General features: G+C 40.1%; 2 protein-coding genes across 7 annotated transcripts in view; one reads left to right on the top strand and one right to left on the bottom strand.

Annotated features, from left to right (window-relative positions):
- kifc3 (kinesin family member C3) overlaps positions 1–11361 on the top strand; it is a 58321-nt gene extending 46960 nt beyond the window's left edge. For 3 of the 5 annotated variants that reach the window (XM_060838226.1, XM_060838227.1, XM_060838228.1), the window contains 6 exons: positions 1941–2064; positions 2838–2967; positions 4519–4748; positions 6647–6781; positions 7866–7974; positions 9741–11360. In XM_060838226.1, coding sequence (XP_060694209.1) covers positions 1941–2064; positions 2838–2967; positions 4519–4748; positions 6647–6781; positions 7866–7974; positions 9741–9781 — 769 coding nt within the window. In that variant the 3' untranslated portion in view covers positions 9782–11360. Of the gene's footprint in view, positions 1–1940; positions 2065–2837; positions 2968–4518; positions 4749–6646; positions 6782–7865; positions 7975–9740 lie in introns of all 5 variants that reach the window. The other 2 variants (XM_060838231.1, XM_060838230.1) reach the window with 2 other exon arrangements.
- Positions 11362–11506: 145 nt separating this feature from the next.
- Positions 11507–21832, bottom strand: part of katnb1 (katanin p80 (WD repeat containing) subunit B 1) — a 78933-nt gene continuing 68607 nt past the window's right edge. The window contains exons 17-19 of one of the 2 annotated variants that reach the window (XM_060838232.1): positions 18950–19024; positions 14701–14817; positions 11507–12881 (exon numbers count right to left, since the gene is read on the bottom strand). In XM_060838232.1, the coding sequence (XP_060694215.1) occupies positions 12749–12881; positions 14701–14817; positions 18950–19024 (325 nt within the window). In that variant the 3' untranslated portion in view covers positions 11507–12748. The remainder of the gene's footprint in view (positions 12882–14700; positions 14818–18949; positions 19025–21832) is intronic. The other variant, XM_060838233.1, reaches the window with a different exon arrangement.

The following is a 21832-nucleotide window of genomic DNA, read 5'->3' on the forward strand; positions in this document are numbered from 1 at the left end:
CTTCATTCAACCTGCATCCTCTCCTGTGGCTGTGTTAAACGTGACCTTCAAATTTCAGCAGTTCTTTTTGTCATGGATGTCTGCAGGTGCTCAAAATTGGAGTGGATCATTCCAGGGCTTGCGTGGACTAATCATGAGACTAAAATGGACGGGTTATTGTTGGTACCTTGCTGCTTCTGTAACTGTGTTGCTTGTTTGCAGATATCTTTGTTTCATAACCAATTGTTTCCCCTAGTACTGCAATCTGTTTTGATACTGACCTGGTTGGATGGCCATTCAGTTCAGTATCAGTGGAGATGTGGTCACTACTTTCTGAATTTTCAAAACAAGTATTTTTGAAAGCAGTGGTTGGGAGCCGTCAAAGCTACTTCTCCATTATAAAGAGAATCCAAGCCAAGCACCATGTAGGTTAGATGTGGAATAAAGTTCACTCTGCATTATCTCATCAAATACTTTCTGCACATTACAACACAAAGTAAGTTTTCTGATGTTTGTATGGATATAGAGGTGGTGTTATTGGGCAAATAGCTCAACATTCTGTATGTTCACCTTTTTGAAGAAATGTGCATTGGGATAAGGACATCAACTAGAATCACCAATGGCAGTAAAGCTAACAACTTCTGCAGATTCAGTAATTTGAAGGAAATTATATTTTTTACAATTTATTTGTGGAAATGTAGGTGTGGTTTTCTTATGAACAAAAATTGCAGTTGAACTTTTGTACAAAAGAGGGGAGCTTTTTTGAAAAGACATGAACATTAATGGATGCCTTCCAAAATATAACTGGGACAAAATTGATTCATGAGCAGTCTTGTCCACCTTCTGAAAACGTTGTTGTGATGTCTCCTGAATTTATGTAATTTTATACATTCCTGAGCTGAACCGAGTCAATTGGCTACTTGATGATAAACTGTTTCTTTCCACATAGGGCTGTTGATCCTCTGCCCTGTTGGTCACAAATTTGAATCAGAATCTTTTACGTTATGGGTGCGGGGATTTGATCTAATGGTTCAGAAGTTCACCCGGCTGATTCTGTAATGAAGCGGTTTGCCTTCTGAAGAAAGGTTGAGCAGATTGGACCTATACTTCATGAAGTGTAAAAGAATGAGATCTTACTGAAACATGTAAGGTTCTGAGGGGATTGAGAGGATGCTTCCTTTTGAAGGGGAATCTAGATCTAATGGAAACAGTCTCCAATTGAATAAGGAGAAGAGGAGAAATTTCCTCGTTCCAAGGGTAATTGGTCTTTGGAATTCCATTCCACAGAAAGTAGAAGCTGGATTATTGAACATACTTGAGGCTGGGTTGGACAGCTTTTTGATCGACAGGGAAATTACCATTCTTCTACAATCCGTTAAATATATGGCCCAATCTGCTTGACCTTTTCTTATCATAAACTCCTTCATCCCAGGAACCCGCCTGGTGAACCCTTCAGATCAAACCCCTGCAGTTGTAACCTAAAGACTGATTTGAATGTACTACCATTGAGGCAGAGGGTGAATAGCCCCATGTAAAGTTGTCATTGATGGTTGGTGGAGTGAAGTTAACACCACAGTCAGAATAGTTATGATCTTATTGAACGATGCAGCTGGCATGATGGGCCCAGTGGTCTACTTATGTGCCTATTTCTTCTGATTTTTCTAAACTTTCCTCTGTAAAATGGCCCCTTCTACGCTTTTATTTCTAAGTGCAAACTTAGATTATGTCAAACAATCTTTTGAATTCCATTATAAAGTTCTATTTTTCTGAGTTCAGAATTCCACGTAACTGCTGCACCCACAGTCTCCCTGCTGTCTGGTGTTTGCTGCTGCTCTGTGGCTTTTGATGTTGTCTGCCCCTCCTTGTGGTTGTGTGTCCTGTGCTGAGGCAACTCGATGGGCAATAATGACGCTCGATCTGTTGTTGAGGCCACAAGATCCAACTTGTTGCTTTCTTTGCAGGAACCTGTTGGCCAAGGACCCCAGTGAAAAGTTGGAGATAAAGCTGAGCCCTGATGGTAGTGGCCAGCTCTATGTCCCAGGACTGATTCAGATCAGGGTAGAGAGTGTGGATGACATCAATAAGGTGAGGGTTTTTCCCCTTCAATCTGTTCTTGTATGGGAAGAAGAACTGAGTAGGTTTGCCGTAAGAGGTTAGGCTTCCAGTAAAATAACTTGAGCATTTATCTTAATCTAATATGAGCTCTCTGAGCCATATTCCTAGCATTGCACAGGACTGTTGATTTTCTGGTTACTGGGGGTTAAATGCAGTTTCCCCAGAAAAATATTTCACGCAAGGCTCTGAAAGGAACCAAAGAAAAAATGTGATTCTTTCACAAACTTGATATGTTCCAAAGTGCAGTATGTTGAAGTGTAGTCACTGTTGTAGTGTAGGTATTGCAGCCTCCAAATTTTGCTTTGGGATAATGACCAGGTAATCTGTTTTGGCGATGTTGCATTGGTGCATAAAATTTGAGCAGAACACCAAGATGAGTAGCCAATAATGTCATGGAATCTTTTTTAAGTCAAACTGACAGGATAGTCAAGACATCAGTTTAACATTTAATCTGAAAGGTTTCACCCATGTTTGTGCAATATCCTTGGTGCTGTGCTGAAGCATTATCCTAGATTAGATGATGAAGCCACTGAACGTCTATGTCTGTTCGCTTTAGGTATGTTGTGTATATTTGTGTTGTCCGAGGGATCTTTAAGATTTGAAATTAAAGATTAATTTCTTTAAAAAAAATTAGATAGTTAAGCAACAAACCTCCTCCAAAGTAATAGTTCCTGAAGTCTGACTCTGAGAAATCTGGATCTTTTTGTGACAGACTCATTGTGAGGTCTCTTCTGTTTTATCAGGTATTTGAACTTGGGCGTGTGAATCGTGCAACAGATTTCACAAACGTGAATGAGCGCAGCTCCCGCTCTCATGCTCTGCTTATAGTTTCCGTTACTGGGGTAAACCTCACCTCTGGAGTCAGAACAACAGGTAGGATCTGGACATAGCACAGAGTAGTGACCCCATTGAGATTGCTGATGTTAGTGTTTATACCTTTGATCTGCTTAATTTTCTTTGTCAGTATGTCTTGAGCGGTTAGAACTCCAAAATGTATTGCTCACATTTTAGACATACTTTTAAATGGAAAGAAAAATGAATTATCGATATGACCAACTGAGGAGTTGAAAGATGAGGATAAATAAGAACTAGCTCAATCTGCTTTCTACCATCTTGGTAATTACTTGTTAATGAGAGCTGCTCACTAATTCTATCAATGGTCCACGTGAAATGGAAAGACCATGCTTTATAGCTTGGTTGGGGATGTAATGTAATAGTGTAATGCTTTAATCACCAGAAGCGTAATGGAGCAGGAGGCCGTTCATGTCGACAGTGGCTGGTTAAATGAGCATCACTGCTCAGTGGTTAACACTGCTGCCTCAAAGCACCAGGGACCCAAGTTCAATTCCAGCCTCGGACGACTGTATGTGTGGAGTTTGCACATTCTCCCTATGTCTGCGTGGATTTCCTTCCATAATCCAAAAAAGATGTGCAGATTAGGTGTACTGGCCTTGCTAAAATTGCCCCTAGTGTTCAGGGATGTGTAGGTTAGGTGCATTCGCCAGGGGTAAATGTAAGGGAATGGGTCTGGGTGGGTTACTCTTCGGAGGGTCGGTATGGACGTGTTGGACCTAGTGATCTGTTTCCACCCTAGGGATTTTATGCTGCTTCTATGATACTACGAGTACCTAGTGCCAATTTCCTGCTATTTCGCCAAACTCTTACATGTTATCCCATCCAAATAATCATCTAATGCTCTCTTGAAGTCTTAATTGAACTTGCTGCCACCGCATATCCTGGCAGTTCATTCTATACTTTAACGTACTGCTGTATAAAAACTTATTCCTCACTCCACACATGTTTCTTTTGCACATCATTTTAAATAATAACCTTATAGTAATCTAACAGCAAAACTGTGGGAGCTTGATAAGGTATAGTCAACAGAACATTTTTTTTTATTTTGCAGGATATATGTATTACTCAAGCTCATTTGTTATTGCCCACCCCAAATTTGCCTTGGTGCTAGTGAGTTCCCTTCCTGAACTGCTGCACTCCATGATCCATCCACACTCGCGTTAATGGGGATTCCAGGATTTTGTCCTAGCAGTGAAGGAATGGCAGTATAGTTCCAAGCCAGGATAATCTGTGGCTTGGAGGGGAACTTGGAAAGGTGGCATTTCCAGGCATCTGCTGGTTTTATTTTTGAGTGGTAGAAATCACAAGTTTAGAAGTGCTGTTGACCGAACCTTTGGCATCTTGCTGCAGTGTGTCTTACAAAGTGGTGCACTATGCACCAGTGATGGAGGGAGCAAATATTTAAAATGACGCATGGAGTGCCAATCACAAGAGGGGTGAGCATCTGTTAATAAAATTATAGTCTGACATAATTTAAATTTGGGCCACTAACTGATCCGTCCTCTTATTTGGTGTTGTGATTTAAGTTGTCTTCATTATCTCAAAGCACACTACTTTGCCTTCTTTCAGGTAAATTAAACCTTGTGGACTTGGCTGGGTCTGAGCGTGTTGGTAAATCTGGTGCAGAGGGGCCCCGGCTGAGAGAAGCCCAGAATATTAACAAGTCTTTGTTGGCCCTTGGTGATGTCATCTGTGCACTGCGCTCCAAACAACCATATATTCCTTTCCGTAATTCCAAATTGACTTACCTGCTGCAAGACTCCCTCAGTGGGGACAGCAAAACTCTCATGATGGTCCAGGTGAGATTCCTTTCTGCTTCACTCAATCAAAGGTTTTCTCTGGTGTGGACTTACTGACATTCCAACTGGGGAGATATATCCCTGTGCATCAGATGGTTGGGGTGGGGGGGGTACAGGGTAGGTTTCTTGCATTTTGGGGATTGATGAGAAGAATGATGCTATGTGAATTGAGAGAGCAAGAGACTCATTGTCTGCATTGATTATACTTGGAAGGAATATGAGCTAAACTCAAAGGTAAACCTACAGTTGAAAAGCTAGCATTGTTCTGTTGGCGGATGATTTAGCTATTGTTGACTTTTTTGTTTGTTTTTGTACCTTTACACACTTCCCTTGGGGAAAACTGATGTGATGTAGTGGAATGATCCATGATGTTACATAATAAACAGGCTGTGGGCTGAACAACATTAACGTGATGTGAACAGAACCATAACCATACTCCAATCAGTTGATACTGGTTAGTCCTGTACCCACAACCCATATTAACGAAGCAGTACCAGACCGAAGTATCCTGATACAATTCAGAGTCAGAAATACGGGTTGTATATTCAGAAATATGGCAGCATTTTCACAAAAAGAGCAAGAGCTTTCCTTAACGTGACTGCTAGAAATATTTCTGGGTACCTTGCAAGGGATCATGTTGTGCATTACTGTTATGTTGGATTTTTTAAATTCATTCATTGTATGCGGACTTCCTACCGAGCTCCCTGGAACCATTGCAATACGTTAAGATGGTGCATGGCTTGATGGGGAACTTGTTGATGGTGGGTTTTTTTTCTTCCATGTATCTGCTGTTCTTGTCCTAGCTGCTACTGAGCATCAGGTGGTGGAGGGAGTGAATGTTTGTGGATGTGATATCAATAATGTGTGTTGCTTTGTCATGGATCATGTCAAACTTCATGTGTTGGTGCTGCACTCATCCATGCAACTAGGGGATATTCCATTCCCACTCCTGACTTGTGCCTTGTAGATTGCCAGACAGGGTTTTATGGAGTCAGGAGGTAAGTCATTCACTGTAGGATTCCTAGTCTCTGACTTGCTGTCTTATATAATATGCATAAGGGCTAGACCCGTCCAGTATCCGGTCAATGGTAGGAAAAAAATGAGGACTGCAAATGCTGGAGATCAAAGTCGAGAGTGTGTTGCTGGAAAAGCGCAGCAGGTCAGGCAGCATCACAGGAGAAGGAGAATCGACATTTCAGGCATAAGCCCTTCATCAGGAATGAAGCCTGATGAAGGGCTTATGCCCCAAACATCGATTCTTCTGCTCCTTGGATGTCCCCTGACCTGTGCTTTTCCAGCAACACACTCTCGACTCTGATCAATGGTAACCCCAGAATATTGATAATTGTGGGATTCAGTGATGGTAACGCCATTGAATTTCAAGGAGTGATGATTAGATTCTTTGTTAATGGAAATGATGTGGAGCATGATTTCACTTGTCAGCCCAAATCTGGATACTGTCCAGGTCTTACTGCATTTGGACAAGGACTGTTTCTGAGCAGTTGTGGTCACTGCAATATCTTGTAATCAGCATTTAAATGAATGACCGGTTTATATCATCATGCCAGTTTTGATTTGAGGACGAATTGTCCCAGAAACCAGGAGAATTTCTTTTTCTTCGGAGCAGTGGATTTTTAAAAATGTTTGTCTAAAACTTATTTAGGGTCTCATCCAAAGGATGACTGTTCCAATAACAGAATTCACTCAGTGCTACTCTAGAGTGTCGGCCTGCATTGTATTACTTTGGAGTTTGCATGGATGATTTTCAGTCTTAGATGAGAGACATGCCAACAGAACTAAGAGTCAAAAAAAGTAATGGAGTCATTGGGAGTTGATGATTGTTTACGTGGACTTTATATACGAAAATGTTTTTTTCTATCCTTTCCTTATTTCTGCAGGTATCTCCAATGGAGAAGAATGTTAATGAGACTGTTTGCTCTCTCAAGTTTGCACAGCGAGTGCGCTCAGTGGAACTGGGGACCATGGTACGAAGGGCCGAAAAGCAGGACTATTCCAGTCGCCAAGACTATGAGGTAATGAACATTTCACCAACTTTCGTTCTCTGGGCATGGTGTGTTTACACCCTGAGAGGCTGCAGAAAGTGGTCACAAGATTGAAAGAGAAGGAACGTTATGCTTCCTTTCTAGAAAGTTAAACTCTCAATTCTCCAGCCTGTTCTTCTAATTCAACCCTGGATGCCAGTGAGCAAGTTGTTATTTTCACTAATTCCGATGGCTTGATGTTTGCTTTGTGTCTCAATAAACACACTAGACAGGTATCATCTGCAGTTGGATCAAGACCTTTTACTGATCTGTGTGGCTCATCATTCTGAGATCACACTTCTTTGGTTAGACACCTTCAAAATCAAGCCTGCTAAAATTCCTGGATTTCTCTTGAACTCACTCCAGCACATGTCACTCACTTTATCTTCCTCAGTACAGTCCACTAAATGAGTTTTTTTACTTGTTCATGAGACATAGGGTGTCACTAGCTAGGCCAACAATTATCACCCATTCCTAACTGTCCTGGAAGTGAAATTTCAACCCCCAACAGAATTTTTGATTTGCATTAATATGCTGAATCTGAATTGGCATAAATAAAAAAACTATTCTTCACTTGTAATTGTAGTACAGATTTTTAATTAATTTGCTTCTGTTGCATTTTCCCTCAACAGCGTTTTGGTATATTTTTACATGTTCTTATTCCTATAGATACGGCAAACTTCAATTAATTTATTTTTTTAAAGTTTCCTTTTCCACCCTGTAATATGCCTGTAGTATCTGAATCTCAGATTTGTACTAAATGTGATAATTCCGTTGTTGGTCTTCCAAGATATAGTCTGCTTCCTGCATGAAAATGGGAGGTCAAGGTAAGGTCTGCAACACTGAGATTTCTTAAGGCATTAGATCAGGAATCAACTATTTATTTATTTATCAGTTGAATCTATTCAGTTTCAAACGAAATATTAACAGTGTGACATGCAGTATACTAATACCGCCAGTGATGCTTAGTATACTGGAGCAGCACAGGAAGCTGGTTGCTAGTGATTGCCTTGAAAGTATGTTTCATGTGGGAAATAGAATACCTCAATCTGACTGTGTGTATTTTTCATCACAGTCAGAGTCCCCGTCTACAGCTGCCCAACAAGGACGGCTCAATCTCAGCCATTCGGGAGGGAGCGTAGTGGGAAAAACTACAGCAGGGAAAAGACGACTAATGGCATCAGGTATGGAAACGGGTGCAACTTGTCTAAACCATTATAATAGACAACATGGAATACATGTATTGGATAAAATGGTGATCAGGTTTCAATCTACATGGAGCATTGCCTCAGTGATATGTCAGTACAAAACGCTATGCTGCTGACCAGACCAGCTACCAACGTAACCATTTCCAGGATCTAATTCTCAAATATACCTCCCACACACTTGGGATAATCTCAGTCAGCCAATTGTGGATTTGCAGAAACCTACCAGGTCTTCTGACACACTATATCTATTCTTATGTCATTTTCACAAAACATAGGATTGGAATAGATTTTTTGACTTATTCTGTTTTGAATAGGGAATTTTTTTTCTCTTCACCACCATCTTGGGACAAGAAAAACCATCACACGTGAGTGGAATTAGTAATGTTAGCAGTCTATCTGTTCCATCTGTTCAATTGTCTGACAAGTATGAATGTAAATTTACATTACAATAGCTTTTTAATGATCTTGAAATTATTTAAAATTTGAATGAGTATGCCTCCACTTATATGGAAATTCACTACCCCACTATTCACTATGCAGAGTGCAGTGGACAGGAGATTGAATAAATTATAGGAAATGGACAGATTTTTCATCAGTGATAGGTTATGGAGAATAGGCTATGGAAAATGGAATTGAGGTGCCAATGAGATCAGCCACAATCATATTTAAAACTAGGAGCTGAATTGTCTACTTCCCTCCCAAGTTATCTATCTTATAAATCATGCAACCTAGCCTTTGCTTATCAGAGAGGCCCACTTGATCTTAGTATGGATCACATTGTGAAGTAGATCCATGTGCTCCTATACAGATAATGATCTGTAATCTTGACTTGGGGGAGGGAAGGTAGGAGTCCTATGCATAAGTATTGGCTGATTCATTGATATTATGAGATCAATTTGAGGAAGGGGAAGAAACAGCCTTGGAGCAAGCTGCATTTTGGTACTAAACCTCTGTTCTATGAGATAAATGTTTTGTTGTATCATCTCCTCTCCCAACAAATGGGCTTGACCTATTCTTATTTTCCTTTCACTTTAATACATACTTGCTGTGAAACAGATTTGATAAATATCCAATGGCAAAGAGCAAGTAGTAGAAATGTACTTGCTCTGTCTTTACCTAGCTGTTGATTCTCCATTATTGTTCTAAGGAGGTGGAAGCGGGAAGACTTTGTCTGTACAAACCCTTCCCATATGTGACTGTCACTACCTCCCCCTACCACAAGACTCACTGATATTGGAGCCAAAACTCTAGGATTCTCTAGTGAACAGTGCCATTAAACTACATGAACTGCAGTGGTTCAAGAAAGTTCACTAGAACTTTTCTCAAGGAAGCTATGGATGGCTAAGTGTTCCTTCTACATTTGGTTGGGATCCTCTCTGTGTAGCACAGCACCTTTATTGCACCCCCATCCTATATTATCCAAGGTTCATTTTAGTTTCCTGCAGACAGCAATCAGTTCCAATATTGTGTTGGTAAATCAATTTCTCCTTGCTGACAACATATTTTGTTTCTGGGATCTGCACCAGAAGGAAAAAAGAACCCAAGAGTTCCTGAGTGTTTTTGTCTCTTGTGCAAAGCCTAGATAGTACTCCTTCATTTAGGGTATTGAGTATTTGTATTAAATGTCTACTAAAACCTTATTGCTAAGCTTTGTTTAATTTTTAAATTCCTTTGATCAATTTAAAGCTTGACATTCAATCTATTGGATGTAATTCAGCTAATCTAAGCACATTTCCCTTTAGGTGAAGTAAACCATCGACCGGCTGCATTGCCTGCACTCTGAGGTTGCTGGAGTAGTGGAAAGCCAGGAAGTGGTTGCCTGTCCCAAAGCTGAGCACTTCAACACCATCTAGTCATAGATTTAAGGCCAATGTCTGTACATTTATATACAGCCTGTTTTAAAAAGTTGACACAGAAGAGCTCATTACTTATTTTTTATATATGTATAAACAGATTTTTATATTGTCTACTTTTTTTAAACCTATCATTTGTTATACAAAGGTTGATGTTCAATGAGTTTCAGTTCCGATACATTGCCCTTTTCATTTAAGTCTGTTCACTGCCATTAATCTTTGTATTTCAAATCTTGGCAGCTTGCTGTCATTTGTGGGTCTAGCCTGTGCATTATACATACAATTTTGAGGCCACGCTGAGTGTTGAGCACATTGATTGTGTAGAAGAATTGGGGAGACTGTTAGGAATGCCATCCCCCCCAAGCACTAACTCTTGCCACTGTTTAAAAACATTGGTGCCTTTCCTCCATTCAGTGCCACATGCAGGTGGTTTGCATCACTGGCTCTGGAAAGTAATAGTTCAGGATTTCCTTAAGTGTTCCAACTCACTGTGCTACACCGAGATTAACCTGTAGAGGATGACTAGGCCGAAGAACCGGAGATTAATTCAAGGTTCCCCATTCTCAAGAGGGCTGGGGAGATGAATGGATAGTTGTAAGAGAATGAATCTTAAAGTAACAATTCAAATCTTTGGAAATTTAATCTTTCCCATTGGTCTTACTCCAGCTTGTTTAAGCAGAGTTAGTATAACCTTTTGTAAATCTAGTCTCTCCCTCAGTAGGTTTTATTTAATTAATGAACAAAAGGCTGAAACCTGAAGTACTTTTTCATAACTTGTTTTCAAAAGCTGCTTTACTGTTTCACAAAGGATGCTCTCATTTGGATCCTAAGCCACAAACTTCATAAATCAGTGTTGCAATCTGAGGATACCAGACCTGATTTCGCTTCTGCCAAAGCCATATTCTTTACATCCCATTTTTGGATGTTAAAAATTGGTGTAAGATCCTAAATCTTACCCAAGAACTGCTATAAGAGTACTTGTCTTGATGTAAAGTCAATCTGTTAATAATGAACTTGTCTCTGAAGTTCAGAGTGTTTTTAAATTTAATGTATATAGTTGTTTCAACATGCAATTTCCAGATGGAAAAGTTTTGCTGTCTAAGGCAGCTTGTTTTGGTTATGCTTAGCATGTACTGTCTTGTTTTACAGTTTAGTGTCTTCAATGTTGCTATGAGATATTTGTATTTGGATGGGAATGAGCAGGGTATTTCCCCTAGTACCCTAGGGAAGCTTGTAGAGAAATGTTCCAGCACTGGCATTATTCAGGCGAATCGGTCTTTCAGAAATGAATGTTCATTATGCTCAGGTTGATGTTTTTGGGCCTTTTTGGTCCTTACAGTATTGAGAATCTGAGCATTGCTCAAATGTAATGTCAAACCTTTCCAACATGTTACCTGCCTCTTGAATTTCAAATAAACATTTTAAAAAATACTACAATAGATTAAATAATTTTAACCAAGATCAAACTTTCTAAAGTAGATGCTGCCCTTTCCACTACTGTGGTTTGTGCTTTAGGTAAATAGTTTGGTATGTGAATTGGGAGAAATTTAAGTATACTTTCTGGATCAAGAGAAACAAGGAAGCAAATATGCTATTTGAGCCTTTCAAATCACTTTATTATTGAAGTTTTTTAAAAAACATACATAGATGCTGTTTTATTCTATACATAGTATGGACACTGAAGCACACCTTGAACTTTAAACAGAACTTTGTCAAATAATGATGCTCAATTGACATGGAATGTGCAATATTGTTCTCACATTGCACTTCCAAAAAAGTACCAATAACAACAGGTGCGTAATTGGCTATCCGGAAGGCATATTCTCAAATAGAGTTGCACACATACAAGCAGATTACTAAAGTAACCTGTTGCCATATGTCTGTTCAATCTGCACTCCCCACCTCCAAAGATTTCACCGCATACTTTGAGGTGACCACAGAAGGCAGGCTTTTCTCTAAACCAGTTCTGGGGGCCAAATTTTGGTTAAAACAAATCAGGCATGGTTGGTTAGAGGGGGGGGGGGATTGTTTTTTAAAATTAAAGGAAAATATTTCCACCAAAGAGAAAAATTAAAAAGGGATCTACTACTAGTATTGATCACCAGTGCAGAAGAAAGAGGTAAAATGAGCAATCTGCAAACAGCAAGAATAAGTAACTGTTTTACAATTTCCAGATAAGACCAGGTGACTGGTAATTTCAACCTGCTGAACTAGTACAATAAATAGTTCACAGCATTTATGAAGTAACTTAAATGCAAGATGAGATGTTACATAGAAGTCTACTGCATCAAAAAGAACAAAAAAGTCTTAATGGTAGATCCTGCTTCACACTTGCTACAAGCTCAAGGTGAAGATCCAATATATTCTGATTTATATTTAAACCAAAAGGCACACGTAGTCACCCAGGAACCAGGTTACTGCTGATATTTTGCTATGGATTGCATCAGAGCTACTGGCTTCACAGTAGTCAGTACTGCCTATGAAATACTGAAAGTAGGGTCAATGAGGTTGAAGTGAAATCCAATCTATGTATAAATGGAAAACAAAGATACCTATAACAAGTTAACCAGGCAAAATGTGTCATTCAAATCTCTATTCCTGACATTACACTGTTGATTAACTGGCAGGTAATCGAAGGAATCATCCGTTTCCTTTGCTCTTCTGTCATAAATACTGAGAGAGGAACTAATCCCTGCAGCATTACAACAAAAACGCTCAAGCTGCACCTTGGCTGACTCATGTTCAAAATTCTAAACTTCAGTAAACTTAAATAAAATCCATTTGCAGACAACTTGGACTTCGGCTCTTTTGTTGGCAGCATCTGCAATAGGATGTCAATTCATCAGAAAAACAATCCCAAGAGCAACAGCTCAATAATAAGTCAATGAAGAACCTGGTCATTCAAAAGCTGCCATCAGAAGCTGCAGTTCACGAAAAGCACTGCCTTGACGGCCAGGCAGTCCTGCTTTACTTTGAAGAATTGGGAGCAAGTTTTTTAACTGCTTATAACACAGCTTACATTTCTGGTGCCTGAGAAAGGAAGACAAAAAGTCAAAGGAGCACAAAAATTAAACAATTTTTCAGTTTCATTCAACTTTCCCCTTCTCTTAAAGTCTGGATATGCTAAATAGGTTTGCCAGCTTTCGAGTCAAAGTTAACTTCTTACTCCCTCCTGTTGATATTAGTAATAACGCCCATGTCTGTTCTGTGGCCTAACTCCATATACCTGCCTAAAGTCCTTTGCTTACAAACATTTCACATTTCAAAGCATCAAATGTTTCTGCTTCCATATATGCTGCCAGACCTGCTGAGTATTTCCAGCATTTTATTGTTCTTTCAGCTTTGTTTGATAGATTAGCTTCTGCTCCCACTTTAGTGAAGAAATTCCAATTGAATACTTACCCAGTCTCAATGAGAAACATTTCAGCATTTAAAAAATAGTATTATATAATCACTCTTTATCTTAAGTTAGATTTGAACCTGGCAAACTACTGAAAATTAAATTAGGTCCCAGGTGTAGGGATGAGGAACAGGTGACTGTGAACCACCACAAACTGGATGGCAATTTGTGCTGCCCTGCCATTAACTGTAGAAATATCTCCCAATGAATTTTGTCAAATTGCAGCATTTGCTCTCCAGTTGCCTATTAAATTGGCACAGGAAATTAACTGTGCAATTATCTTTAATATAATAACTGCAAATAATATAAAACATTCCTATGCAAATGAATTGCTCCTAATGACAATGTGATTTCTCTACTGCAAACTATTGCTGCATCAAGTGATCATATTTTAAGAAATAAATAAAGGGACAATAGGATCAGGTTAGATATTTTCTAATCAACCTGTTCAGGCATGTTATTACACATCTCTACAGCAGGTGGGACTTGAACCGAGGCCTCATGGCTCAGAGATAGGAACATTATAAGCCTGCTCTTGTGCAGTGGTAAAGTCCCTAGGGAGTGACAGTAACTTTCTTTCACTCCAATGTTGTGGATCCTGAGTAACTAATTCATGGAAAGTGGCCAAGTCTGTGTGGCTCTACACTAGATGATTATGTAAATACCATATTTTGGAATATTTGCACATAAAAAGGTCAGCAGAAAGTGAAATACAGAAGGGGAAATCTAACAGACCAAGTCCACCGGAGAGGTTAATTTATGTAAAATCAATGGTACTCATGAAGTATTAAGGCACTTAGAGAAAAGACAGTGAAGTGGGACTATGCCTGGATGTCAGAGTGGTGTAACAAGCTACATTTATTGATCCCCTCCCTAAGCAATGTGAACCAACAAGTTGGACTGGTTCACATCAAAATATGGAAAAACTCAGTAGGTCTGGCATCATTTGTAGAGACAAAAAAATCGAGTTAACATTGAGTCCAATGACCCTTCTTCAAAACTGAGTTTCTCCATAAATTTGTTTCATGTTACAAATCTCCAGCATCCCAGTCCCTATTTTAAGTTAGTTTTAGCTGAGTGGACTGACCCATTTTCCGCAGAAGAATTACAACACAAATAGTACAAACTAAGAAACTCTTAACACGCCAAAAATCTCAATTTTCGAGGAGAAAGTGAGGTCTGCAGATGCTGGAGATCAGAGCTGAAAATGTGCTGCTGGAATAGCGCAGCAGGTCAGGCAGCATCCAAGGAACAGGAAATTCGACGTTTCGGGCATAAGCCCTTCATCAGCCCTCCATTCCTGATGAAGGGCTTATGCCCGAAACGTCGAATTTCCTGTTCCTTGGATGCTGCCTGATCTACTGCGCTTTTCCAGCAACACATTTTCAGCAAAAATCTCAATTTGTCAAGACTCATGCCATTAATATATTGCGGGCAGCAGTCACTGACCTTTCTTCACGTGTTATGTCAACCCCAATAGAGGGTGGTGTCACTAGATTGTCTGCCATTAAGGGTCCAAATCGCTGCAGGATCAATTTAAGGGAAGTATAACCAGTCTGCACATAGCTACAAGAGGAAAAAAAGTGATCTAAGCTAATAATATAAATTAAGCAATAGAAGGAATGCTCATTTAATTTGCCATTAAACAATAAAAAGTTCTGTGTTTACACTTTAAGGAAATGGATACTTGTATTCAGAAATAACATATCTAGTGTCAGCATCAAGCACTCCAAAAGAAAGCCTGGACCAGATTGTGGGGTATACACTCTATATTAACCAGTTTCAGACTGAAGTTTGGATGAACAGCCCTGACACTTGCTATACATGCAGACTAACCTTTGTGACATCAACAAATTTGGGGACGATACAATCCACCCTAAAACATTTATTGAAATTACAAACAGTTGAGGTCCCAGCACCAATACCTGTGGCACACCACTCATTACTTCTTTCCTAGTTGTAAAAGACCCATTTAGATCTTCTCTCTGCTTTGTGGTCTAATCAAATCTTCTACCTGTGCTTATATGCCACTTTCTACACCATCAGCCTTTATTTTGAGCAACAGCCTTTGATGTGGCACCTTATCCAATGTTTTCTTGGAATGTTGGTACATACATCCACTATTCTCCTTTATCCTTATCATGTTACTTCAAGTTCAACAGATTAGTTAAACATTATTATCCTTTCACGAAACCAGATTGACACTGCCTGATTGCCTTGAATTTATCCAGTGTCTTGTCATAACTTCTTTAATAACAGCTTCCAGTATCTTCCCATCGCAAATGTCAAGTTAATTGGCCTGTAGTTTTTTACTTTTATTCTCCCTCCCGCCTTGAATATCTGTGCACACTAACAATTCCTTCAATCAGCTTTGACATCATATACAATGCATAAGCAGAATGGAATACAGTACTTTGGTTTTTGCTAGAGTATTTAAGATTGTCTGTTGTTATTTTTCTCAAATTTTTGAGGAGTACATAGAGCCAGAGAGATGTACAACATGGAAACAGACCCTTCAGTCCAACCCATTCATGCCAACCAGATATCCCAACCCAATCTAGTCCCACCTGCCAGCACTAGGCTCATACAACTCTAAACCCTTCCTATTCATATACCCATTCAAATGCTTTTTAAATACTGCAATTGTACTAGCCTCCACCACTTCCTCTAGCAGCTCTATCATTACACATCACCCGCTGAATGAAAAAGTTGCCCCATGGGTCTCTTTTTATATCTTACCGCTCTCACCCTAAACCTATGCCCTCAAGATCAGGTCTTCTCCACCCCAGGGAGAAGACTTTGTCTATTTATCCTATAGAAGCCCCTCATGATTTTACAGACTCTACAAAGGTCACCCCCTCAACCTCTGACGCTCCAGGGAAAACAGCCCCAGCCTATTCAACTCTTTCTGGAGCTCAAATCCTCCAACCCTGGCAACATCCTTGTAAATCTTTTCTGAAACCTTTCAAGTTTCACAACATTCTTCTGATAGGAAGGCTGCCAGAATTGCACGCAATATTCCAAACGTGGCCTAATCAATGTCCTGTACAGTTGCACATGACCTCCCAACTTCTGTACGCAATACTCTGACCAATAAAGCAAAGCATACCAAACACGGCCTTCACTATCCTATCTACCTGCAACTCCACTTTCAAGGAGCTATGAACATGCACTCCAAGGTCTCTTTGTTCAGCAACACTCCCTAAGACCTTACCATTAAGTGGAGAAGTCTTGCTAAGATTTGCTTTCCCAAAATGCAGCACCTCGCATTTATCTAAAACAAACTCCATCTGCCACTTCTCTGCCCATTGGCGAATCTGGTCAAGATCCTGTTGTAATCTGAGGTAACCTTCTTTGCTGCCCACTTACACCTCCAATTTTGGTGTCATCTGCAAACTTATTAACTAGACCTCTTACACTCACATCCAAACCATTTATATAAATGGTGAAAAGTAGTGGACCCACCATTGATCCTTGTGGCACTCCACTAATCACAGGCCTCCAGTCTGAAAAACAACCCTCCACCATCACCCTCTGTCTTCTACCTTTGAGCCAAATGGCTAGCTCTCCCTGTATTTCCGGAGATCTAACCTTGCGAGTCAGTTTGCCAATGGAGAACCTTGTCGAATGCCTTACTGAGGTCCATATAGATCACGTCCACCGCTCTGCCCTCATCAATCCTCTTTGTTACTTCTTCAAAGAATTCTGTCAAGTTTGTGAGACATTATTTCCCATGCACAAAGCCATGCTGACTATCCCTAATCAGTCCTCGTCTTCCCAAATACATTGCATCCTTTCCCTCAGGATTCCCTTCAACAACTTGCCCATCACCAATGTCAGGCTCACTGGTCTATAGTTCCCTGGCTTGTCCTTACCACCTTTTCAAAATTAATGGCACCATGTTTGCCAAACTCCAGTCTTCCAGCACCTCATCTGTGGCTATCGATAATACGAATATCTCAGCAAGGAGCCCAGCAAACACTTCCCTTGCTTCCCACAGAGTTCTAGGGTACACCTGATCAGGTCCCAGGGATTTATCTGTTTTTGCGTGTTTCAAGACATCCAGCACTTTCTCCTCTGTAATATGGACATTTTTCAAGATGTCACCATCCGTTTCTCTACATTCTTTATCTTCCATGCCCTTTTCCAAGAAAACACTGATGCAAAATACTTGTTTATTACTTCCCCCATCTCCTGCGGCCCCACACAAAGTCTGCCTTGCTGATCTTTGAGGGGCCTCATTCTCTCCCTAGTTACCCTTTTGTCCTTAGTATATTTGTAAACACCCTTTGGATTCTCCTTAACTCTATTTGCCAAAGCTGTCTCATGTCCCCTTTTTGGCCTCCTGATTTCCCTATTTAGTATACTCCCACCGTCTTTATACTCTTCTAAGGATTCACTTGATCGATCTTGTCGATACCTGACATATACTTTCTTCTTTTTCTTAATCAAGCCCTCAATTTCTTTAGTCATCCAGCATTCCCCACAGCTCCCAGCCTTTCCTTTCACTCTAATAGAGACGACTGTCTCTGGACTCTTGTTACCTCATTTTTGAAGGCTTCCTATTTTCCAGCCGTCCCTTTATTTGCGAACATCTGCACCCAGTCAGCTTTCGAAAGTTCTTACCTAATATCGTCAAGATTAGCCTTCCTCCAAGTTAGAACTTCAACTTTTAGATCTGCTCTGTCCTTTTCCATCACTATTTTAAAACTAATAGAATTATGGTCGCTGGCCCTAAAGTGCTCCCCCATTGATATCTCAGTCACCTGCCCTGCCTTATTTCCCAAAAGTAGTTTTGCACCTTCTCTAGTAGGTTCATCCACATACTGAATCAGAAAATTTTCTTATACACAATTAACAAATTCCTCTTCATCAAAACCCTTAACACTATTGCAGTCCCAGTCTACGTTTGGAAAGTTAAAATCCCCTACCATAATAGCCCTATTATTCTTAAGATAACAGATCTCCTTACAAATTTGTTTCTCAATTTCTAGGGGGTCTACAATACAATCCCAATAAGGTTATCATCCCTTTCTTATTTCTCAGTTCAACCCAAATAACTTCCTTGTATGTATTTCAGGGAATATCCTCCCTCAGTGCAGCTATAATGCTATCCCTAATCAAAAACCCCACTCAGTTTCCTCTCTTGCTTCCCTTTCTGTCCTTCTTGTTGCATTTGTATCCTGAAACATTAAACTGCCAGTCCTGACCATCCAAGAGGCACATTTCTGTAATTGTTATGATATCCCAATCCCATGTACCTAACCATGCCCTGAGTTCATCTGCCTTCCCTGCTAGGCCTCTTGCATTGAAATAAACACAGTTTAAGTTAATCAGTCCTGCTTTGCCTCTGCCTGCCCTGACTGTTTGTCTCACTTCTTTTCTCAACTGTACCAGTCTCAGATTGATCTCTTTCCTCACTGTTGCCCTAGGTCCCACACACCCACCTTTCTAGTTTAAATCCTCCTGAGCAGCTCTAGCAAATCTCCCTGCCAGTATATTAGTCCCCTTCCAAATCAAGTGCAATCCATCCTTCTTGTACAGGTCGTTTCTACCCCAGAAGAGATTCCATTGATCCAAAAATGTGAATCCTTCTCCCACCCACCAGCTCTTCAGCCACGCATTCATCTGCTCTATGCCCACATCACAACAGTCCATGTCCCACTATAGAGGAACAATTCATGAAATGACTGCTGACCTCTCATATTTGCTCTGCAACAGTTTGTCAATCTGAGGAATGATTGAAGGGCACAGGTCCAGTTTCCACAACGCTCTGAAACAAAAGATATGATATCAGTTGCTGCTGGAGGATCATTTTAGAGCATTGTATAAAAGATTAATTGATACCAAAGTGTCAATTCATTTGTTAAATACAGCTAGCAATCTTGAACCTCAGAAGAAACATCATCTCCTCCCAAATTCCAACACTGATGAAAATGTTACAGAATAACCCAATTGTTGTGGCTCCAATCCCTTCTTGAGGAGTATCTCAAAAATGTTATCTTCAGTCCTGAAAGAAGGGCCAGTGAAAAATGCAGGCTAAAGTACAGGAAAGCAAAGGGTTGAGGCATGGTTCATCTTTGAACATGATGCAGGGTCTTGAGAGCAGTAATGTAGGTTGATCTCACATACTTCTTTTTCACTAAAGGTCTTGATGCATTTTATTTCCTTACTTAAACCATTCTGAAAATTCTGGAAGAACCAGTACAAGACAAAGAAATGGCTACATGAAGCATCTTGCTTTACGTAGGCTCTGCAACACATGGATAATGAATGGCTTATCTTTTCACACAGTAGAGTTTGAGGTCAGTAGGTTTTGAAATTGCAGAAGTTGGGAGAGATACTAAAGTATTTCACATCAGTATTTACTGTGGAGAAAGATATTAAAACTAGGGAAATAAATATCGATGTCTTGAAAACAGTTCACATTATAAATGGTCTTAAAAAACAGATAATCTCCAGGATCCAATCAAGTATATCCCTGGACATTGTGGGAAGCTAGGGAAGAAATTGCAGACCTGTTGCAGAGATATTTGTGTCATCTACAGGTCACAGGTGAGGTGCCAGAACACCGGAGGGTAACTAACATTATGCTTTTACGCAAGAAAGGCTGCAAGGACGAGCCAGGAAACTATAGACCAGTGAATCTGACATCAGTGATGGATAAGTTGTTGGAAGGGATTCTGAGAGATGACACCAAAATTGGTGGTATAGTGGACTCTAAAGGAGGTTATCTAAGATTACAAAGTGATCATGATCAATTGGAGCCTAAGGCCAAGGAGTGGTAGATTGAGTTTCAATTGGATAAATGGGAGATGTGGCATTTTGGTCAGATGAACAAGGGCAGGACTTACAACAGTTAATGGTAGGGCCCTGGGGAGTGCTGCCGAACAGAGAGTCCTAAGGGTTCAGGTACATAGTCCTTTGAATGTTGCGCTGCAGATATATAGGGTGGTAAAAACGGCATTTGGCATGGACACTTTCATCGTTCAGACCATCGAGTATAGGAGTTGAGTTGTTACGGTTGTACAGGTCACTGGCAAGGCCACATTTGGAGTACTGTATACAGTTCTGGTGCCCATGCTAAGGGTTACATTGGAGACTGTGCAGAAAGGATTTACAAGGATGTTACTTGTGTGGATAAAATAGATATGGAGCAATGCTACCTCCTGTGGGGCATTCTAGGATGAGAGATCATAGTCTTAGAATAAGGGGTAGCAAATTTAAAATGGTTGAGGAGAAACTACTTCTCCTGAAGGGTTGTGAATCTGTGGGACTTGCTGTCCCAAAATGTGGTGGATGCTGGGACAGTGAATAAATCGAAGGAGGAGTTAAACAGATTATTAATTGATAAGGGGTTGAAAGGATATGGAGAGAAGGCAGGAAAACGAGGGTGAGGAGCATATCAGCCATGATTGATTAGTGGAGCAGACTCAATGGGCCGAATGACCTCATTCTGCTCTTATATCTTCTGAACTTCAACTGAAGGGTTTGAGTTATTAGGAGAAGCTGGATAGGCAGTGACTTTTTCACTGGAGCGTAGAGGTTGAGAGGTGACCTTTTCAAGGTTTATAAAATGATAAGGTGAATAGCCAGTGTTTTCCCTCGAGTATTGGAGTTCAAAATGAGAAAGCATAATTTTAAGGTGAGATTTTAAGAGGGACCTGAAGAGCAACTTTTTGACAGAAAGTGGTTAGTGTGCGGAATCAACTGATAAAGGAAGTGGTTGATGAAGTAAATTACAACATCTAAAAGACATTTGGACAAGTACATGAATAGGAAACGCTTTAAGGGATATAGGCCAAATGCAGGCAAATTGGGCTAGTTTAGATTGGGAAGCTTTGTCAGTATGGACAAGTAGGACAGAAGGGTCTGTTTCCATCCTATATGACTCTATAAAAGAGGAGAACAGAATAAATTTTCAGCTCTAAATGCTGAAAACAGGTGATGTAGCATCAGACCTAAATTCAACTTTATGGCTATTGATATGGATAAGAGAAAGACATAAAATTAAAGAAACACCAGACAAGCTCTTGCACAAAATGCATGGATCATGTTACTCTAGCATGAATGCTTTCATCTTACTTGTTGCATGTAAATGACATTAGGAGCATTGGTCAGACAAGAGACAATAATTAGCAGAGTTAGACTATATGGGATGAATCATGGTGTGATAAGGCGTTTTGTCCATAACAATAGTCAATGAACCATCTATGTGTAAAATAAAGCAACGAGCAACATTCCATTCAGCCATGAGTCAGCTCCACCACTATTAATTAGATTTTGGCTAACCTATATTTCAATTCTATTTTGCACACCTCCAGATTTTTTAAAAGATTTATTCATGGGAAAGGGTTGTTGCTGGCTGAGTCAGCATTTATTGCCCATCTCTGGTTACTCTTGAGAAGGCAGTGGTGAGCCACGTTCCGAGGCCACTGCAGCCCATATAATGTAGACAGACCCACAATGCCATTAAGGGTGGGAGTTCCAGGATTTTGACTCAGTGACACTCACATAACAATACAAAAATCTGTCTTGAAGGCTCTAGATGTCCCAATATCCAGAGTCCTGGATGGGTATA

This window comes from Hemiscyllium ocellatum, chromosome 17, assembly GCF_020745735.1.
Source record: "Hemiscyllium ocellatum isolate sHemOce1 chromosome 17, sHemOce1.pat.X.cur, whole genome shotgun sequence".
Classification (NCBI taxonomy): Eukaryota; Metazoa; Chordata; class Chondrichthyes; order Orectolobiformes; family Hemiscylliidae; genus Hemiscyllium; species Hemiscyllium ocellatum.